Source organism: Ursus maritimus, unplaced genomic scaffold, assembly GCF_017311325.1.
Source record: "Ursus maritimus isolate PB19 unplaced genomic scaffold, ASM1731132v1 scaffold_33, whole genome shotgun sequence".
Lineage (NCBI taxonomy): Eukaryota > Metazoa > Chordata > Mammalia > Carnivora > Ursidae > Ursus > Ursus maritimus.
In genome coordinates, this window is record NW_024425897.1 from 10,856,192 (window position 1) to 10,877,880 (window position 21,689).

Consider the following 21,689-nt stretch of genomic DNA (forward strand, 5'->3'; position numbering starts at 1 on the left):
TCTTGATTTTGGCTCATGTCATGGTCTCAGGGTTGTGAGATCAAGCACTGCATCGGGCTCTGCAGTGGGTGTGGAGCCTGTTTAAGATTCTCTCTCTCTCTCGGGGCGCCTGGGTGGCTTAGTTGGGTAAGCGTATACCTTCAGCTCAGGTCATGATCTCGGGGTCCTGGGATCAAGCCCCACATTGCTCCCTGTTCGGCAGGAAGTCTACTTCTCCCTCTCTCTCTGCCCCTCTCCATCCCTTTCCCCTCTTGTGCTCTCTGCTCTCCCTAGTGCTCTCCCAAATAAATAAATATTAAAAAAAAAAAGAATCTCTCCCTTTCCCGCTGTCCCTCTCCCCTCTCTTTATTTATTTATTTATTTATTTATTTATTAAGATTTATTTATTTATTTATTTGACAGAGAGACAGCCAGCGAGAGAGGGAACACAAGCAGGGGGAGTGGGAGACAAAGAAGCAGGCTCATAGCGGAGGAGCCTGATGTGGGGCTCGATTCCCATAACGCCGGGATCACGCCCTGAGCCGAAGGCAGACGCTTAACCGCTGTGCCACCCAGGCGCCCCTCTCCCCTCTCTTAAAAAAAAAAGTTTTTACAGGAACTCCTGGGTGGCTCAGTCAGTTAAGCGTCTGCCTTCAGGTCAGGTCATGATCTCAGGGTTCTGGGACTGAGTCCCACATTGGGCTCCTTGCTCAGCAGGGACCCTGCTTCTCCCTCTGCCTGCTGCTTGCCCTGCTTTACTCTCTCTCTCTCTGACAAATAAACAAATAAAATCTTTTCTAAAAATACCATAAAAAATTTTAAAAAGTTTTACAAATAAAGAAGACTTAATTTTCAGTGCTTCTAATGTTTTATGGTAAACTAAATGAGTATTAATTTTACTTTTTCATGTCACTGAACATGTGTACCAATAGTAAGAGTGTTTTTAATGTGATAACATTTTTAAAATTCACGGACAGTTATGATTTTCCCATTGATGGTTATGATCATTTTTCATAGTATCAGCTTGCATTTTTATTGTTCTGCTTTACTGTGCCAAGCAAGGTTTGTCAGCATTGTCCTCCAGCATTTTATTTGTTGGTAGAATTCATGTCCATTATAAAAAAAAATGTAGTCCAAAATGCAAAATCTTTACATTCAACTAATAGGAATCATTCAGGAAGACTAATGCACACTATTCCCTTTTACTTCTTCTTTTATTTTTTTTTTAAGATTTTATTTATTTATTTGACAGAGAGAGCCAGCGAGAGAGGGAACACAAGCAGGGGGAGTGGGAGAGGAAGAAGCAGGCTCCCAGCAGAGCAGGGAGCCTGATGCGGGGCTCGATCCCAGGACTCTGGGATCATGACCTGAGCCAAAGGCAGACGCTTAACGACTGAGCCACCCAGGCGCCCCTCCCTTTTACTTCAGACTTAATACCATATTAAGAGCACTTCTAGCATCAGGGGCCTGAAACTTTAGAAAATATGTTTTCTTCTCTCACTGACAAATAAAATCTTAAAAAAGAAAAGAAGAGAAAAGAAAATATGTTTCCTTTTCCAAAGATTAGAAGGACTGGGGGATGAGGAATGAAATATGATAATCTTCACAATTAGGAAACAAATAGAGGCATATTCCTAAGAACAATTAATTGAGTAATTTACTCATTTAACAAGTATTTTGGTAAAGTATATAGAAATTAAGATGGGAGGGACGCCTGGGTGGCTCAGTCCTTAAGCGCCTGCCTTCAGTTTAGGGTGTGATCCCAGGGTCCTGGGATCAAGCCCCACATTGGGCTTCCTGCTCCACTGGGAGCCTGCTTCTTCCTCTTCCACTCTCTCTGCTTGTGTTCCCACTCTCGCTGGCGCTCTCTCTCTCTCTCTGTGTCAAATAAATAAATAAATAATCTTTAAAAAAAAAAGAGAAGAAATTAAGATGGGAGACTTCACTGTATAGATAACACAGATTTTTCTTATTGATTTAGAAATAAGATTTAGCCAAGTGCCAAACTTTAAAGATGCAAGGAGAAAGGTATATTTTGGGGAGCAAATACCTTGAACAGGTGAGAGGAAATGTAATCCATGGTTTGAGTGGGAAGTTTAGCCTTAGTTAAGAGCAGAGATAGTTTATGCATGGTAATAAAGAGAGAAAAAAGAATATAAGACTACAGACAGAGCCAAGTTGTCCTATTTGGAAGTAGGACGATAAGGCAGTTCTCGTTTTTACTTTTTTCAGGGAAATAAGGATGGTCATTAGTGAAGGTGAAGAGAAAGTAGAGGCTGGCTGTAACTAAAGAAGTAAAAAGTTAAGAAACAGCCCTCACAGACTGATAAATGAGATTGACTCAAAATATGGTGTAAGGATTGCTGAAAATTGCAAGGGGTCTTTTGAGGTCATAAATTTAAGGTAAATTGATTTGCAGAAAATCTCCTTCTCCTTCTCTCCTCCTTCCCTGTCTAGTCGTATTCAGTTCTTTTTTTTTTTTTTTTTTTTTAAGATTTTATTTATTTGACAGAGAGAGAGCCAGCGAGAGAGGGAACACAAGCAGAGGGAGTGGGAGAGGAAGAAGCAGGTTCCCAGCAGAGGAGCCTAATGTGGGGCTGGATCCCAGAACGCCGGGATCACGCCCTGATCCAAAGGCAGACGCTTAACGACTGAGCCACCCAGGCGCCCCACATATTCAGTTCTTTTACAGATCAATAAATAGGAAGGCATTATTTTACTGGTTTACATTTTTTAAAGTAAGTCCTTTATGGAAACTAAGGGAGGGGAAGGAAATTATGGAGGTATGCATATGGATAAAAGAATGGACCATGAGATCTAAATAAGGTAAAAAGGAAGTAAGGACTTCAAGAATCTTTATATGCAGTAGAAAAGGAGTAAAGTTAGTGAACTAGCCATCCCAGTTATTAGAAATCTTATCAAACTGAGTAGTATTAAGAAGAAACTTGCTAGAATTTAGGAAATGGTAGTCAGATGATGAGACTACTAAAATACATGTTTTACACCAGTAAGCATTAATGACAAATTTTAGAGCATGGCCACAGAAGTGGGTTGGTGAAGTTGAGTAGGAAACAAGATCTTAGGGGAAAGCTTAAAGAAGCAAGTGGCTGGAGCAGGTACCAGACAGGTTATCTCTGGAGATATTGAACATACTCTTAAAAATAATTGGAAATGTGGTGGAGAGAAGCATAGTTAGGGAGATGCTAAAATAGAGAAATTAAAGGACATGACCAGCTTAGCCAAAGGAAGTATGTGCATTGATTAGATTAGACTTGGTAATCAGCTACACTGATAATCTATTGATAATAAGTTCTATTTAATACTTTCTTCTTTGAAGTGATCTTTTTGTGTCTCTGTACACTGAATTATGCAGTGTTGTGTTTGGAGGTTGTAGAGAGGTATCTCTGCAGGTGTAAGTGGGGGTCTGCTGACCATCATTAAATTTTTCTTTGTTCACTGATCAACCTAGGGTTGGAACTATGTTGCAAAGAAGTCAGAGCTATTTAACGAGGAATTAGGGCTAAATGAAACACAAAGGTTTCTTTCAACCTAAATAAATCTTCCACAATTAGTTTTTGTTTTTTAATAAGCCCTATTTCCCTTATTAATTGGTATCACAGTACCTTAAAAAGGATGCATAACTTCAGGACTTGTTTTTTGAAACGATCAGGATGTTCTAGGTTGAAACTGTTCTGGGTAAGGGGCACAAAACAGTAATTTTAATTGTGGAAGTAATATATGTGCATTTCACAGAAGCTTCCCTCTCTTCCCACCCAAATTGTTTCTAGCTCTAGTTATCTGAAGAGAGCCTTTATTAAGTTGCTTTATTTCCTCCTCATTTCTCCCCCAGTGTGTACATTTTTAATGGTTAGAACCATTCACTGCACAGTTTTATAGCTTACTTTTTCCTGTTAGCATTTTTTTGAAGATTTTTATTTTTAGGTAATCTCTACACCCAGTGCGGGGTTTGAGCCCCCAACCCTGAGATCAGGAGTCGCTCACTCTACTATGTACTGAGCCAGACAGAGGCCCCTCCTGTTAGCAGTTTAATGTTGATGTCTCCGTGCTTATGCCAGCCTTTTCTGTAAGCATTACTTCTGATACATTTACTTAACCATTCACTTATTCAGTAAGTTAGTAAGTATTGTATAGATATATATAACAGTTAACTCGGCATGTTCTTAGTGAGTGGAAATCTGGTTTTCTTTCTAATAAGGAGCACAGATTCTTTTTTAAAAACTTTTATTGTAATATACATAACAGAATTTACCATTTTAACCATTTTTAAGTGTACAGTTCGGTGGCATTAAGTACATTCACAGTGTTCTGCAACCATCACCACTCTGTGTTTCCAAAGCTTTATCATTATCCCAAACAGAAGCTCTATACCCTTTAAACAGTAACTTCTCATTCTGCCCTCATTCTAGTTCCTGGTAACCTCTGATCCACTTTCTGTCTCTATGAATTTGTCTATTGTAGGTATTTTCTTTCTTTCTTTTTTTATTAAGACAGTATTCACCCATTTTTATTTTATTTTTATTCATTTTTAAGTAGGCTCCACACCCATCGTGCGGTTTGAACTCATGACTCCTGAGATCAAGAGTCACACACTCCACCAGCTGAGGCAGCCAGGCAGCCCTGTCGTAGATATTTTCTGTTAAGGGAATCATATAATGAATGACATTTTGTGGAAATATAGGGATCCAGTTTTTTTATTTCCAGTTTTTTTTATTGTAGTAAAATACACATAACATAAAATTTATCATCTTAACCATTTTTAAGAGTATAGTTCAGTGGTATTAAGTACATTCATATTGTTGGGGCGCCTGGGTGGCACAGCGGTTGAGCGTCTGCCTTCGGCTCAGGGCGTGATCCCGGCATTCTGGGATCGAGCCCCACGTCAGGCTCCTCCGCTATGAGCCTGCTTCTTCCTCTCCCACTCCCCCTGCTTGTGTTCCCTCTCTCGCTGGCTGTCTCTATCTCTGTCGAATAAATAAATAAAAATCTTAAAAAAAAAAAAGTACATTCATATTGTTGTGCAACCATTACCACCATCCATCTCCAGAACTCTTTTCATTTTGCAGAACTGAAGCTCTATACCCATTAAACAGTAACTCACTGTTCCCTCCTCTCCCCTACCCCTGACAACCATAATTCTACTTTCTGTCTTCGTCATTTTGATTATTCTAAGTACCTCATATGAGTGGAGTCCTACAGTATTTGTCTTTTTTGCGACTGGTTTATTTCACTTAGCATAATGTCCTCAAGGTTCATCCGTGTTGTGGTATGTGTCAGAATTTTCTTCCTTTTTAAGATTGAATAATACTCCATGGTATGCATATATCACATTTTGTTTATCCATTTATGTGTGAATGGACACTTGACTTGCTTCCATGTTTTAGCTGTTGTGAATAATGCAGATATTAACATGGGTGTACAGATACTTCTTTAAGACCCTGCTTTCAGTTCTTATGGCTATATACCCAGGAGCAGAATTGCTGGATCGTATGGTAATTCTGTTTTTAATTTTTTGAGCAGTTGCCATAGTGTTTTCCACAGCAGCTGTGCCATTTTACTTTCCTACTAAAAGTGCACAAAGGTTCCAATTTCTCCACCTCCTCAGCAACACTTGTTATTTTCTGTTTTTTGTTTGTTTTGTTTTTATAGTAGCCATCCTTATCAGTATAAGGTGGTATTTTGTAGTTTGGATTGGGATTTTTGTAATTAGTGATGTTGAGCATTTTTTCATGTTGTTTTTGGCCACTTGTATATCTTTGGAGAAATGTTTATTCAAGTCCTTTGCCCATTTAAAAAAAAAAAAAGATTTTATTTATTTATTTGACAGAAGGAGAACGTAAGCAAGGGGAGCGGCAGGCAGAGGGAGAGGGAGAAGCAAGCTATCCCTCGAGCAGGGAGCCTGGTGTGGGGCTCGATCTCAAGACCCAAGGCAGACGCTTAACCAACTGAGCCACCCAGGTGCCCCTCCTTTGCCCATTTTTTAAATGGATTGTTGTTTCATCGTTGTTGAGTTTTAGGAGGTTGGTTTTTTTTTTTTTTTTTTTTAAGATTTATTCATTTATTTGAGAGAGAGACAGAGCACAAGCAGGGGGAGGGACAGAGGGAGAGGGGCAAGCAGGCTCCCCATTGAGCAGGGAGCCCAGTTTGGAGCTTGATCCCAGGATACTGGGATCATGACCCGAGTTGAAGGCAGACGCTTAACTGAGCCACCCAGGTGCCCCAAGTTTTAGGAGTTTTCCATATATTCTGGCTATTGACCCCTCAGATACATGATTTGCAAATATTCTCTCCCATTCTGTGAATTGCCTTTTTATTCTGTTTAGTGTCTTTTGGTGCACAAAATTTTAAAATTTTCATGAAGGCTAATTTGTTTTTTTCTTTTGTTGCCTTTGCCTTTGATGCTTTATCTAAGAAATCTTTGCCAGAAATGTAATATTTAAAGTAGGGAAGAAGCTACGAAGTGGGTTCTGGCTTAAGAGTCTCAGAAGTGGCCTGGGTTTTGAATTGCCGCATAGCTACCATGGCCCCTCCTTTTCTACTCTTCACATCAGCTGGGATGTCATGGGTACATCTCATTGAGCAGTGGGAGCAAAGCACGGCTAAATGGTAGTCTAAGGACACACAGGTTAGAAGCAGCAGGCTGTGACTGTTTCTCTGGAAATGACCTAGGGTCTGGCTGGCCATTCCACTCTTGGATCAGTCACCAAGTTGACTCTCCTGGTAGTTTCTATAGCACCTGATTATTTGATATCCATGCTCCCAGGTGCTCCTCAGAAGTGCCATGTGGTATAGGCATGCAGGGAGTTTTTAAACAGGGACAGCTCTCTGAATATGGGAGTGGGTCCTGGGCAAAAGCCTAGGAAAATTACTTGTCTTTTCTTAGCACTACCATCTCCGCAGAGGCATTTTTCAGTGAGATTCTTTTTAAAAAATGACAGTTAAATTATGACTAGACCATAGACTTCTTGAGGGCAGGAACCAGAAGTTTGTCTGATTTGTTTTTGTCATTGAGCGTAGTTCTTGGCATTCTCCAAATGTTTCCCAAACTGCTCTGACAGTTAACGTCAGGTGGCTCAAGACACAAACCTGATTTGTAAAAGTCAATATTACATATTATTCAAAATAGTGTCATTTTGGTTTTATTATTTTAAAACGTAGTTGGTTTATCTTATATATGTTCTCCCGATGGTCCTCCTTAGGACCTCCTATTCAAAGGATGAGATCATGGTTTTGTCAAGTATGAGCTGAGTGTTCTAAAACTCTTAGAAAGTTTACTCCTTATTTAGTTAAATTTTGTCATTTATTTTCTTTTTATACTCTACCTTCAGAATATTTTAGAGCTCTTTAGCTCAACCTCAGGTAAAATCTGAATTAATGAGATTTCATAGATTCTGTATTAATAAGGATTTACTAACTGCATGAAAATGAAAGCAAAACTCTCATTTTGAAAACTTTTCTGGTAACAAAGGAAGGGCATACACAGTTATTTCATTTGCAAGTAAGGATCCTGGCTTAGTGAGTGGCAGAGCTGAGTATCAGACTAGGTCTTCTGGTTCCAGATTCTTCCCTTCACTGTATTATACTAGAAATCCACAGCCCTTAACTGAGATCTGTCCAATCTGAAGATGTTTTCTTTAATAACAATATTTAATGCAATTATATTGGTTTGAATTGAAATTGGTAGATCCTCATCGTTCATTCACATACATTTATCAAACATTGACTTTGTGTCAGGCACTGTGCTTGTGGCTCTAGGAGGTGTCTAACAGATAAATGAATAATTAACACTGTGTCAGTAGTTATCTCTAATAGAGGTGGTACCAATTTGGGAAAACCCAAACCTTTTTCTGGTTGCAGATACCTGATCTTTTAAAAAATTTTTCTTTTTCATTTGTTTCAGAGTTCTGAGCAGTACTTAAAAAAAAATAGTTATGTGATATTTCCAGTTCTGAAAAACATCCCTAAAGAATATTTTGTTCTTTTAGGATACTGATTTCCACAACTTCATTTGGCTGAATTGAGTCATATCGAGTTGTATAGTTCTAAGTCTGGCTATCAGATCTATCAACCCACGCACATTTATGAGGTGTTCTTCAGGTTCCTGGCCCTGTGCTGAGTAAGGCACCTGGAAGCTGGGCCCAAGGACAAACACACACAAACAGATCACTGACGTGCTGTCTTTTAAGCACATTGGCCTGGGAGTTGGGATGCTATGCCTCTGACTGGCTCTGGTCAAACGACGGAACTACTCTAAGCCTTAATCTAACATTCCAGGGGATGCTAACAATGGTATAGTAGTGTTTACCACAGAGGCAGGTTATGAAGATTAAATGAGGTAATTCACGTAGAGGGTGCTAAGTGTTTGCTGACATTATTCATGGTGATAATAAATATTAAAAATGGCTTCTGATTTTAAAACTTTTGGTGAAAATCTGATTTTGCCTGAATCAAACTAAGTGTATCCCATTCTGGATTTTCTCATACGGTTCTGATGTTTCACCTACTATGCCTTCAGAGAATGATGGTCATTCAGAAAGGGAGGTTGTGTCTCATTCATTAAGCAGATTAACTGCTGATTTACATAGCTCTGTGGGGAATATAAAGAAGCCGTACACCTTCAGTGTACTTTGTGAGACCTGACAGTGAAGGTGAGATTAACATTTTTCAGGCACTTAACTCTGTTGGCACCGTGCTAGTCCCTTATTGTTTTATCTCTTTAATTCTTATAAACTATCCTGTGAGGAGGGTAATAGCCCCTTTTACACCTAGGAGTAAAACAAAGGCTCAGAGAGAAAATAATGTCTAAAGTTACTGAGTAAGTGGCAGAGCTGAGGTTTGGAACCCAAAGCCATCAAATTCCTCTGCTCTGCTAGTTTTGTTTTTTGGTTTTTGTTCCTTAAAGATTTTATTTATTTGAGAGAGAGAGCACACACACATAAGCAGGGGAAAGGGGCAGAGGGAGAGGGAAAAGCAGACTTCCTGCTGAGCCAAGGAGCCTGACTCAGGCCTGGGATCATGACCTGAGCCAAAGGCAAACACTTAACCAACTGAGCCACCCAGGTGCCCCTGCCATGCTAGTTTTTAAGGACAAAAGTCCATAAAAAGTTAAAGAATATTTTAAGACAGTGATATAAAGGATGATAAAAGGCAGCTCTTGGGTGACCCTTAAAAGCTTGTGCCAGTGATCATCCAAATCTTGCTTTACCTTTTCTTATGAAACCTGGTAAGCTTTAAGGAAAAGCATTGAAGGGACGGGGCCTGCTCAGCAGGGAGTCTACTTCTCCCTCTCCCTCACCCTCTCCCCCCCCATGCGCGCTCTCCCTCACTCTCTCTCAAATAAATAAAATCTTAAAAAAAAAAAAAAAAAAGCAGTGAAATTTAAAGATGAAAAAGTAGCAGCAGCTGATCCCAGAGTCCCCACTCAAATATGAAGGGCACAAGGACTCTAAGGCCTTTCTTCCTGCCTCAGTCCCAGCCCTTGCTGCCTTACCACGCTCATATGTGCCCTGGTCTCCAGCCATCCTGAACCCAGTACAGTGAATTGTCCACTTGTCCTAAGTTCTGTGTCTCCCCAGCATGCCCTGCAGTCGTGCACTGTACATACTTCCATCAGCACTCAGCGAGCTAGGCTGCCTTGTTTACTTGTCTATGTACCCCTTTAGTAGACTGAAACCCTTTATCTCTGTATCCTGAATGCTTGACAAATAAGATCTTTAACAAATCTTTGAAGATGGTGCGCCTGAGTGGCTTATTCAGTTAAGTTTCTGTCTGCCTTCGGCTCAGGTCATGATCTCAGGATCCTATCGGAGCCTGCTTCTCCCTCTGCTTCTCTCTGCAGCTTGTGCTTTCTCTCACTCTCTGTCTCAAATAAATAAACAAATCTTAAAAAAAAAAAAATCTTTGAAGATAAGAGAGGGGTTGATTGAACAGATAGGGAGGTTAAAGGATGCCATAGAAAAGGACCAGTGCTGCCCCAAAGAAAAGAGGCCGGTCTCAGCCTCCTCTCTCCTTTTGGACTTGGAAGGTCATTCATGCCCATGGTCCTATATTTGAGGGCCAGACCTCTGTGAGCTGGCCTAGGGACCCACCTAAACAACATTTAGACTCTGAATATTAGAGCCTGGTTTCTGTGTTCCAAGTTCCAATCAACTTAACTTAGATTTCTTCCTACTCCAGCCTTCTGTGAGTGTGATGTAGACATTTTCAGAATGCAGCTCTCATCTCTGCCTGCATGTGGTCCAGCTGCAGCCTAATGAGCAGCACAGACAGGCTCAGGCAAGCTACAGTTCCTGGCAGAAAGCTTCCATGTGAACAAGCATTTGCCCACAGGAACAAAAACTCTGCTGGATATCCTCTGGGATCGAACCAGTCATTTATCACCCAAATTCGTAATCTCCATCCCTAGGATTAACATTCTTAGATGCCTCTGCATACCCTGGTACAGGATTTCTTAGAGTTTAAAGGCACAGAGAAGGCAGATTTTGAATACCTGCAGTTCTCTAGAACCTAAGAACTGAATACAAGAATGCTATGAAGAGATTTCTTCATGAGGTCAAGTTCCCCATTATTTTCTAAAGAGATATGCAACTTTTCTATTCTCTTCCTTGCTCAGTTCCTGTGAGGTAGACCAGGCCAGCTCTGGAAGGTAATAGTAGTGAGGATGCTGGGTCATTCAATTTCACCTTCCAGGCTCTGCTTTCCTAAGGGATCATTAAGTATTGCAAATCTGCTTTAGTCCCAGCACCACTTGTGCCAACCTGGACATCTCAAATTTAGGAATGTTTTTTGAAACTAGGTATGAATTGGTTTCTTTAATGGTCAGCTGTGTCTTGGATGGACCAGGTGCTGGCTGGTCTGTGATCTCAGCAGACTTGTCCCCCATCCCCTAAGTTTATCTGACCTCTTCATAGTCCCTGTGTACTGTAGCTGGGGGTTGTGCATTCTAAAGGGCAGGCCCTGAGGTCACTGTCCCTTCCTAACTCTGTGCTGTTTCACACTGCTTTGTGCTTTTGGTAGAGTTCTTCCCTGTTTGAGAGCTGGGTTTCCAAAACTTCATCAAAGAATCACCTGGTGTGGAAGGTAAGGGCACTTATTTGAAAATACAGATTCTTGGGCACTGTCTAGATCCAAATCCTGTTTAAATCACTGAGGGGGTCTAGGAACCAGATTTCTGGGAAGGTGCCTTGTTTAGGAAAAACAGGCAAGTTTGATGGAGCCCCTTGTTAAGAATTCTTATAATTATCCATGTGTCTTCCTTGGCTCCTGTTCGAGATTCCAGAGCCTCAACTTGGCCATGCTCTTTGTGACTTCCATCCACACACACAGCTGGTAGCCCCAAGCCTTAAATGTAGTTGGTACTAGAGATCTGTTGATTGAATGCATAAATGCATGCTTCACACTCACTTCAAAGAACACAAAAGTTACAGCATTGCACGATAAACTTAAGGGAAACCAATTCCAGGTATTTAATTTTGTAAAGCTACATGTTAAAGGGTAATATGTAAGAGTGAAAAGAGTGCCAGTGTTTTGTTGGAAAGTCTGAATTTGTCACTGTATGATGGCCTGGCCTTGGGCAGGTCCTCTAACCTCCCTGGCCTAATATCCTCATCTGTAAAATGGAGTGAGGATCAGAGTGGTAATAGATGTGAATGTGCTTGAAAAGCAGAAAATAGATTCAGGTCAGGAGTGAAGACTTGTCAGAGTAGGGACAGTGGCTGAGAACCAGCTACAACAAGTTTGCTGTGTGATCAGGTTGAAATTCATAGTCCCTACCAGGACTAGGAGAAAGTTTTAGTAGAATGGCAGCTCAGGCATGCTCAGGGCCTGCTTTCCTTTTATTCTGTCCACTTCCTGAGCCAACCAGGGCTCTCTGTCCTCTGACCACTGTCCCATTTCTGCTGGGCCCAGGAGGCTGTGGTCACATTCTCTTGTTCTGCAGGTGTTCAGTAGACAGTCCACAGGGAAGGTTGCTCATCTCTGCCGTGCTGCCTTGGTGTGGTGAGGTTCCTGTACATGAGGGTAGGGAGGAGATGAGAGAAGGCTCCAGGGATAGGTGCATGACTGGGGCTCAGGATGTGTTGCAAAGAGAGGTTTGTGAGCAGCTGGCCTGTTGACCAAAACCAGTCACATGTGCCCACACCCACTCACTCAGCAAATATTTGAGTGCCTTCTAGGAGGAGGCTTTAGAGCCTGAGTAGGGACCACGTGGTCAGTCTGCTAAGAATTAGAATGAGAGTTATGTGGTCTGCTTGGAGTTGGGATGTGCAGGCTTGTCCCAGTGTCTAACCTGCTGCAAGCCTGCTGCTGTCTACAAACTGAGCTGTCCTGTTACTGTCGCCTGACCATTCCCACCCTAACACCTGCCTTGATCCTGACTGTTCCCTTAAGCCTCTTTCCCTTAGGAGTATGAGCCATGCAGAGCCTTGTTGGGTCCAGGGAGTAGAGAGGGTAATGAACCAGGATAAGGGGTGTCTGTGTATGTCTCCCCAGTAGCAGTGGCCTTCTCCTACCTTAGTGGACCGTCCAGGTCACTCATAGGGCTACCTTTGCAGCCCTGTAGGAGGCATGACACCCTCCCTTTTCACGTGAAGAAAGATTGTAGCCATCAAGGTATCTACTCAGAGTGGTGGAGTTAGGACTTGAACTCAGAGCTTTTCAGGATTGGGGAAACCTGGAACACTGGGAAGTTTTTTGTTTTTTTTACTTTTTTATTTTTATTTTTTTAAAGATTTTATTTGAGAGAAAGAGTGTGCACACAGGTATGTGTGCGCATGAGAAGGGGGAGGGGCAGAAGGAGAGGGAGAAGCAGACTCCCCGCTGAGCAGAGAGCCCGTCTCATTCCAGGACCCTGGGATCATGACCTGAGCCTAAGGCAGATGCTTAACCAACTGAGCCACCCAGGCGCCCCAGAAGTCTTTTTTTTTTAGATGTACTATTGCTCTTTTGTCTGATTTCAAAATTAATACATGTAAAAATGTCAGTTTTGTAAATGGGGAGGACTTAGAAAATACGTCACTACCTCTAAGCCCCCACCAATACCGATAGTCACTATTAACAGTTTGGTATGTTTTTCCACATTTTAAAAGACATTTTCTAATTTTTTTTTTTTTTTAAGATTTTATTTTATTTGACAGAGACAGCCAGCAAGAGAGGGAACACAAGCAGGGGGAGTGGGAGAGGAAGAAGCAGGCTCCTAGCAGAGGAGCCTGATGTGGGGCTTGATCCCAAAATGCTGGGATCATTCCCTGAGCCAAAGGCAGACGCTTAACGACTGCACCACCCAGGCGCCCCCATTTTCTAATATTTATATTTCATTATTGTAACGTATGTAATATTATACATACATTTTGCAATTTTTAAAAATGTTATTGTAAAAGTAATATCTGCTTGTCATAAAACATTAAAACAGGATAAGAGTAGGGGCGCCTGGGTGGCGCAGGTGTTGGGCGTCTGCCTTTGGCTCAGGGCGTGGTCCCGGCGTTCTGGGATCGAGCCCCACATCAGGCTCTTCCATTGGCCTGCTTCTTCCTCTCCCACTCCCCCTGCTTGTGTTCCCTCTCTCGCTGGCTATCTCTCTCTTTGTCAAATAAATAAATGAAATCTTTAAAAAAAAACAAACAGGATAAGAGTATAAAATTCAAAGTTCTACAGCCCCTAATCCCCAAAATAATTGTTGATAGTTTAGTGTGTGCCTTCTAGACATTTTCTGGGTGTGTGTGTATGTGTATTCTTTTATATATTTTGTTTTTACCCAAATAAGTTCAGGCACATAACTCTTCTGCAACCTAACCTTTTTAAAAAATTCCCTTTATTATGGAAATGTACAAGCACACACAAAAATAAGCTAATGGAATAAACCCCCATTCATCATCCAGCTCCAACAACCATCACCTTCTCTGTTCTTAGCCTTTTCTCTCCATTTTCACTTCTCCTCCTGGAGTATTTTAAAGCAAATCCCAAGCATCATTCCTTCATAAATATTTAAGTTTATATTTCTAGGGGTGACTGGTGGCTCAGTTGGTTAAGTATCTGCCTTTGGCTCAGATCATGATCCTGGGGTCCTGGGATCGAGCCCTGCATCAGGCTCCCTGCTCAGTAGAGAGCCTCCTTCTCCCTCTCCCTCTTCTCCTCGCTTGTGCTCTCTCTCTCTCAAATAAATAAGTAAAATCTTTTAAAAAAATAAGTATTTCTAGCAGATGACTATTTCTTAAAAATTATGCAATACCATTATCATACTCAATAAAATTGACAGTAATTCCTCAATATGAACTAATACCCAGGCTAAATCTAATTTTTGGCAGTCATGTCACAAGTGTCTTTTTACGGTGGTTTGTTTGAACCTGCTTCCAGTGAGATCCACACACTTTCAGTGGTTGGTATTTCTCAAGTCTCAATTTAGAACTCCATGTCCCACTTACGCTATTTATTTTTTAAGAACTTGGATTATTTGTCCTGTAAAAGGTCCCACAATCTAGATTTGCTGATTGCCTCCCAGAGTTGTTAAACACACGCTTCTATGCCCCATATTTTCTGTAAGTGCATAATTTATTTTGGAGACATGATTAGAGTCTATGTTTTCAGAGTGCTTCATTGTTGGTGATATGTACTTCCTATTGCATCACATCAGGAGACTATCATTAAGATTGATCAGTGAACCAGACTTTATGATTGTCTTTCCACTTCTGTAGACACTGCCCTTAATGTTGAAGATTTTATTTATTTGAGAAACAGAAAGAGATCAGGAGCAGGAGGGGAAAGGTAAAGGGAGAAGCAGACTCCCCACTGAGCATGGACACCCCCCCCCCCGCCCCGATGCAGAACTTGATCCCAGGACACTGGGCTCGTGACCTGTGATGAAGGCAGACGCTTAACTGACTAAGCCACCCAGGTGCCCAGCACAGTTCTCAACTTTAAAAGATAAACATATTTTAAAGAAGCTCATACAGGTCAGGTACTTGAGCTGAAAGGACATGTGAAGGCCATAACATGGCCCTCAGAGGCAGGCTTCATCCTAAGAAGAGAACAGTTGTATGTGGAGAAGAAGAAGCACTGGGTCAGGAGGAAAGTCTTGGAGCTGAGGCCAGTGAGGCACTTGTGCTGCCAGCAGCCAGCTGCCCTTCTGGGACATTATGTAAAATGATGTAACTGAGTGAAAAAGTGACAGTGAGCCGGTCTCCTCTCCCTGCTCAAGTCACTGAGCTGCTGTGGTGGTGAGGGATGCTTGTGAGTTCACAGTTCTAAGGTGCTGGTGTGTAGGAAGGATTCTTGGTCTGAGAAGACTGGCTTTTTGGTCCTTAACATCTTCAAACTTTGGAACCTGGAATCAGAGCAGCCTTTTGGTGCTCCAGTGGTGAGTCCCACACTTACGGTAGGGCCGCCTGCTTTGGAAAGAGTGGATGAGATGACCTGGAGCAGCAGTCCCAGAGCTGGAAGGTGACAACTAGGAGACCATGTAGTCCCGTGCCTCAGTTTATAGATGAGAACACTGTGGCCCACAGAGGAGGAGGGATGTTCTCAGAACACCTAGTAAGCTGGAGGCTCAGCTGAAGCCAGCATCCAAGCTGCTTGTTCTCTGGCTGTGATAACCAGCCAGCATCTCCTACTTGGAATTTCTAAGATGGGGGGAGTGGCCAGACCAAACTCTCGACAGATTCTTAATCTGCACCCAGAATTTCGGGGTATCCTTTGTATTGTTGATCTTATCCTCCTTCTTGTTTAGCGCTGGCAGGTTCTTTGGAGGCAATATTGAACAACTGTCTGTTTCTCCCAGCACTTGTTGGCCAGCTTGATCTGTGGTGATACAGTGGTTTGAATTCAGACTGGGAATCATGAGTCCTGGTTTCAGCTGCACATTAGTCCATTAGAGGACAGGTCTTGGGCTTCAATTTCCTGAAGAGATTGGACCAGATCAAGTTTGCCCAAAGCATTATATGAATGTGCCAGATGATTTCCGTATGGGGATAAATAGCTTTTCTGTCATTATATGTTTGTATTTATCTTTCACTTATGGTAACTGGTTTTCTGTGTACAGCAGTGACATAAGCCTTGTGGTCTAAGCAGATTCACCCACTAATACAGAGGCAGTCCAAAGTTAGAGGACAGCCTATGAACATTTAGTTTTATTGAGCACATTACCTGGATTGGTTATCCTGGGAGAGTGTAAAGACGTGAGAAAGGGTCTCAGTTCCTTTAGAGAGCCATCTGGATGGAGGGTGTTCTGTATTCATACAGTGTGTTTGTGTGGTACCTTTTAGGCTGTGTTCATGAAAGTTTTTGAGTCATTGTTATCTGGAGTAGTGCCCCTCAAGTATCATCCTCTGCAGCCCCTGAAAAGTCTGTCTAAGGGTTCAGTCATAATCTGAACTTCTGGAGCTGAGAGAAGATGGGGGTATTGCCATGGAAGCTGGGGAGAGTGGGCTGCAGAAATTGGCAATCAAGGGCTCTCTTCTTTTCAGGATTTTCCTTGGGAGAATCTTCAGTCAGAGTTTGCTGACAGCCAGGGATGGCGAGCAAGGGGCCCTCGGCCTCTGCATCCCCTGAGAACTCCAGTGCAGGGGGGCCCAGCGGTAGCAGCAATGGTGCTGGTGAGAGTGGAGGGCAGGACAGCACCTTCGAGTGCAACATCTGCCTGGACACAGCAAAGGACGCCGTCATCAGCCTGTGTGGCCACCTCTTCTGGTGAGTACCCCTGCCACCCCTCCCAGAAGATACACTTCCAAGTTTAGAAAGCCTGTGGCCTGGGCAGCTTTGGAACAAGAGATTTCCCACCCACTTTGGGTCTCCTGATACAATCAGGTCCAAGAAGCAGGAGCCCTGGGTTCTTATCCCAGTTCTGCTGATGAGCTGAGTGGCCTTGGGCAAATCCTGCCCCCACTCTGGACTCTGTACCCCCACCTCTAAAGTGAAAATACTCACCAGTTAGTAAGCAATTACTGTGTGCCACTTGCTGTGCTGAGCGAAGAGACAGCGTGTGCAGTGGTTATACTGTGCTACACTGTACAGCAAGGACAGTGGAGCCAGACGTCCTTGTTCTGAATCCTGACTCTCTCACTTCCCTGCTGGATGACCTTGGGCAAGGTGCTTACACACAGTCTGTTTCATTTTACGGGGTTGTTTGTGAGCAATCAAATGACTCAAAATACATAAAAAGCTTAGAAGAGCACATAGCACACACTAAATAGAATGTGTTAGCAATGATCCTAATAATTGTTGCTATATTTTATGTATGTCAAAATGAAGTGGCAGGGTCAGTTTCGTTCTGGCCTCCATCATTATAGAAGTCCCTCCTGGATCTGAGGATCTGGGTAAATGTTGAGATTTTATTCTTCTCCCTTGATTTTGAGCTGGACCTTGAAGGGTGAATTGGGCTAAGTGGAGGGGTAAGAATGGCAGATAAGGCAAAGAGTATGTGCCCCACAAGGCAAGCATTTTCTAGGGATAGACATGCAGTCTTGGTTATGAGACTTTGAGACCCTGAAACTGCTGTGTACCTCAGATAGCGCCCTGGATAGGGGCTGGGAAGTATTAGGGAACAAGAGTGGTTAAGGGAGGGTTGGGCCAGATTATCAAACCCAGATTTGATTGAGTAGGACATAAGACTGTAGGATATTTTTGAGCAGGGAAGTGGTGTGAAGGAAAGGGTCATTTAAGTAGTATATTTAAGGGAGTTGAAGATAAAGAGATAAATTTATTGACTAAATAGAATGGGGTAGATTTTGTTCTGGCAGCTCTTGTGCTAATCATTAAGTTATATGCAGAAACTGTTGTTTACTAGAAATTGGAGATTCTCTGGGCCATTATAAAACCAGGACTTGAAACAAGTGACAACATTAAGAATAAATCAAGGTACCATGAGAAAGAACACAGATTCTAAAATTAAACAGATGCTTCCTATCAGAGTGGTTTGTCCCTGGGCAAATCTTCAAGCCTCTCTGTACCTCAGTTTCCTCATCTGTAAAATGGAAATAATTATACTTTGTCATAGGTTCATATGGCCCTCCAGTAACATTAACAAATGAAAAGCTGGTCAGCCGTGCCCTGGCACACAATAATTGCTTAATAAATTGAAGCAGGGGCGCCTGGGTAGCGCAGTCGTTAGGTGTCTGCCTTCGGCTCAGGGCGTGATCCCGGTATTCTGGGATCAAGTCCCACATCGGGCTCCTCCACTGGCAGCCTGCTTCTTCCTCTCCCACTCCCCCTGCTTGTGTTCCCTCTCTCGGTGGCTGTCTATCTCTGTCAAACAAATAAATAAAAAATCTTTAAAAAAAATTAATTGAAGTGATCACCATCTTTGTTATAATTTTGAACTTTCCCCTACAGGAAAGTCACCTCCACTTCTCCCCTACAGCCTTCAAGGGAAGGCCGTTGGAGATCTGCTGTGATTTGGGGTGCCTTGGGCTCAGTTAGGAATGACGTTGCAAGGTTAACGTAGGAGTCAAATTCAGATGTGTCTGTTACATCCAGGGAGATTGCATGTCTGGATGGTGGGGCTAAACTGTGGTTCAGGAACTGGAAAAGGAATTAGCCTCTGAGTCCAGCAAATATTACTCAGCTAGAGGAGTCATGTTTAATGAGGGACAGAAACCATGTCCACGTTTTCCCCTGTCCTGGCACACAGGAGCTATGCAGTGGATATCTGTTAGTTGGATGAATAAGTCAAGCGAGTAAAAGTGAAAAATCTGAGTTACAGTAACTTTTCCTTCAATTCTGTAAATGTCCTTTTTTGCACCCAGTGCTGGGTAATAGAAGTGGCAATAAACTGGAGACTTACTTTTTAGTCCTGGTGCCGCAGGGAAGTTGTTTCTTATTTCTGAGTTTGGTTTTCTCATTTGAAAAATGAGAGACTGAGCAGCAATTCATTGTAGTACAACTCGTTAAGCTGTGAGGTAGCCCTTTTTGCCAAGCAGCATCCCCATCCTTTTCATTATTTAAAGACTTTTTTAAATAATAAACTTGAACTTTTAAACTACTTCCTACCAGCAGACCACTCAAGGTTGAGGACAGCCTGAAGATTTTCTTTTTTTTTTTTTTTTTAAAGATTTTATTTATTCGACAGAGATAGAGACAGACAGCCAGCGAGAGAGGGAACACAAGCAGGGGGAGTGGGAGAGGAAGAAGCAGGCTCATAGCAAAGGAGCCTGATGTGGGGCTCGATCCCATAACGCCAGGATCACGCCCTGAGCCGAAGGCAGACGCCCAACCGCTGTGCCACCCAGGCGCCCCAGCCTGAAGATTTTCTTAAACCAGATCTAGAGTCACATATGTGAGCCTTAGGAGGTTATGAACCCACTGAAATGGAGTCTAAAATAGTATGTGTATGTGTGTATGAGAATGCCCCCAGGAATTTTTTGCACAGAGGGTCTTTAACCTATACTGGATTCCTTCACAGGTCACAATCCCTCAAAGGTTGACTTGTGGAGAAGCTGGTCTGGGATGTCTAGGACCAGGGGGTCCTTTACAAGTAGGATCCCAGGGGTAGAGACTTGGGTCTTGTCTCTATCGCCTAATTTTTCCTGTGATTTTTAGCCCAGTCTTTTCTAATTTCTGATACTAGTGATTCCCCACAGAGACTCATGGCATTGCAGTGCTCCACAGTTCCACCATGTGTTCCCATTTTTCTGCTCCCACCCTCGGTGTTTCTGCTAATGAAAGCATTTTTCTTCCTTTACCCCCATTCTCTTTCTTCTTGATGACTGGTTGCCCTGGGGACTCTGGCAGTTGGCCGTGTTTACATCAGGTAAGATGCATTTCATTTTACTTTGTCTTTCATCAGCTATGGTTGCACAAGACACCCCTAGTCTCAGGAGACTACTGTCAGAAGCTGCAATCTCCCCTGTTTGTGGGCTCATTTGCTTGTTTTACTCCCCCCTCCCAACACTCTTTATACACCTGCCCACTGACAGGTACTTGCTAAAAACAAGGGGTCCATGTAGTACCTGGGATGGTCCTGACTCTGTTACCGATGGTAAAGCCTTAACAGGCCACCACCTCTCTGGCTCATAGTTCCGCATCTGTAGATTAGGTTGGATCTGATAGTATTTTAGGTTTTTATTTTTGAGATTCTGCCTCTACAAAAAGAACCTCCTAGCATATCAACTATACTCCCTACCCATAAAGGTCTTGAAAATGTTAGGAAGGGAGAAATTTTTTTGGTCTCAACAGAGAGCTTTTGTGAGAGGGGGAAAAAGTCTGTTTTCCCAGCTTTAGATTATGATGAAAACCAGTCAGTTAAGTATTCACCAAACCCAGGCACATGCTTGGTGAGACAGAGCAGGGCCTGGCATTCACAACTGGCTGTGAATAATCACTGAGCTGTCTCCACGGTTGTTGGCAAAAGAGCCCCACACTAGTAGGTGGCTTAGGAATGTAGGGGGAGGACAGAAGTTCCAGAGCTCTAGAGCCTTAGAATCTAGGTGGGAGAAAGAAGCAAGGGAAATAAGAGAGGGGTTCCCACTACGTTCAGGGCTGTGCATTCTGACTGCAGCGGAACCTAGTAAATTTATAAATTTATGTGCTGGAAATTTATAAAGAGCGCATAAAGTAAGTTTTGAAGCTTTCAACAGTTGGATAAAGGAAGTGGGATATAAAATCATTAAATGCTACTTTCTCCTTGGCCCTGAAATCCTAGATTTACATTTATATAATAAACTTCATATCATTTGATCTAAAGATGGCAATTTATGTTCTGACATAAATGTTGATAAAATATATATGAATTAAATTATTCAAAGACACTACAGATAACATGTTTTTATCATTTTTATTTTATTTTAGAGAAAGTTAAGCAGAATGTTTTTTAACCAGTGAAAGAGCCTGGGAAGCCCAAAACAGAATTCTGGTGTTTTTAATATTGGAAGAAATAGTTGAATGCAAAATCAGTGAAAGTACATAAAAAACACTAAGCAAATTTAGATAATAAGCAAAGTCTATCTTTTAGCACATAGTAAATCACCAGAAAATGGTGAGGTTATGTCTAGATGCTGATGTCTGGGATACAAAGTTGTTGAGGAAATGCTGTAAAAATGAGAAATCACAGAAAGAAAAATTTGACTGCCAGGATAATACAGTTAATCTGTTGGGGAAGGCAGAGATCTAAAGTTCATTGTACCAGCACCCACAGCCTAAACTGAGGCTGGGTCTGTCAGTCCCCTTGACACAGCTCCAGGCTTGCAGTTCCTTCTTGCTGTGTTGCAGGGAGACCCTAAAAGTAATGAAGCATGAGGAAGCCTGTTGAATTATGAGGTGTTGAAAAGCAAGTTTGATTTCACCACTAGTAAATATTTATTCAGTGCCAGGACCAGGAATTAGAGACTTGGGTTCCTTGAAGTATTCCCTGCTGGTACTGGTGTTTCCAATTTGAGGCCTCTGGTCCGTGTTGTTCTGCTGGCTATGATTGCTCTGTAGGGGGCTTGCACCATTCATGCATTTTTCTCTCCTGTTTGCAGTGGTTGGAGACCAGACCTAACAGACAAGTGTGTCCAGTTTGCAAAGCCGGCATCAGCCGAGATAAGGTCATCCCGCTCTATGGCAGGGGCAGCACTGGCCAGCAGGACCCCAGGTGAGGCCTTGGGACACCTCTCACACCCACTCCTCCCTTTGGACATGAATTCACTTCCATTCAACACCTTCCCACTCCACCCTTTACTAGTGCTTACATACCCTCAATTTTGAGGCAATTGGGATCCAGATGGGAG

General features: G+C 42.5%; 1 protein-coding gene across 2 annotated transcripts in view; it reads left to right on the plus strand.

The window, feature by feature from the left end:
* Nucleotides 1-21,689, plus strand: part of RNF185 (ring finger protein 185) — a 34,446-nt gene that overhangs the window by 5,426 nt on the left and 7,331 nt on the right. For both annotated transcript variants that reach the window (XM_008710598.2, XM_008710599.2), the window contains exons 2-4: nucleotides 16,452-16,674; nucleotides 19,714-19,732; nucleotides 21,441-21,553. In XM_008710598.2, the coding sequence (XP_008708820.1) occupies nucleotides 16,499-16,674; nucleotides 19,714-19,732; nucleotides 21,441-21,553 (308 nt within the window). In that variant the 5' untranslated portion in view covers nucleotides 16,452-16,498. The remainder of the gene's footprint in view (nucleotides 1-16,451; nucleotides 16,675-19,713; nucleotides 19,733-21,440; nucleotides 21,554-21,689) is intronic.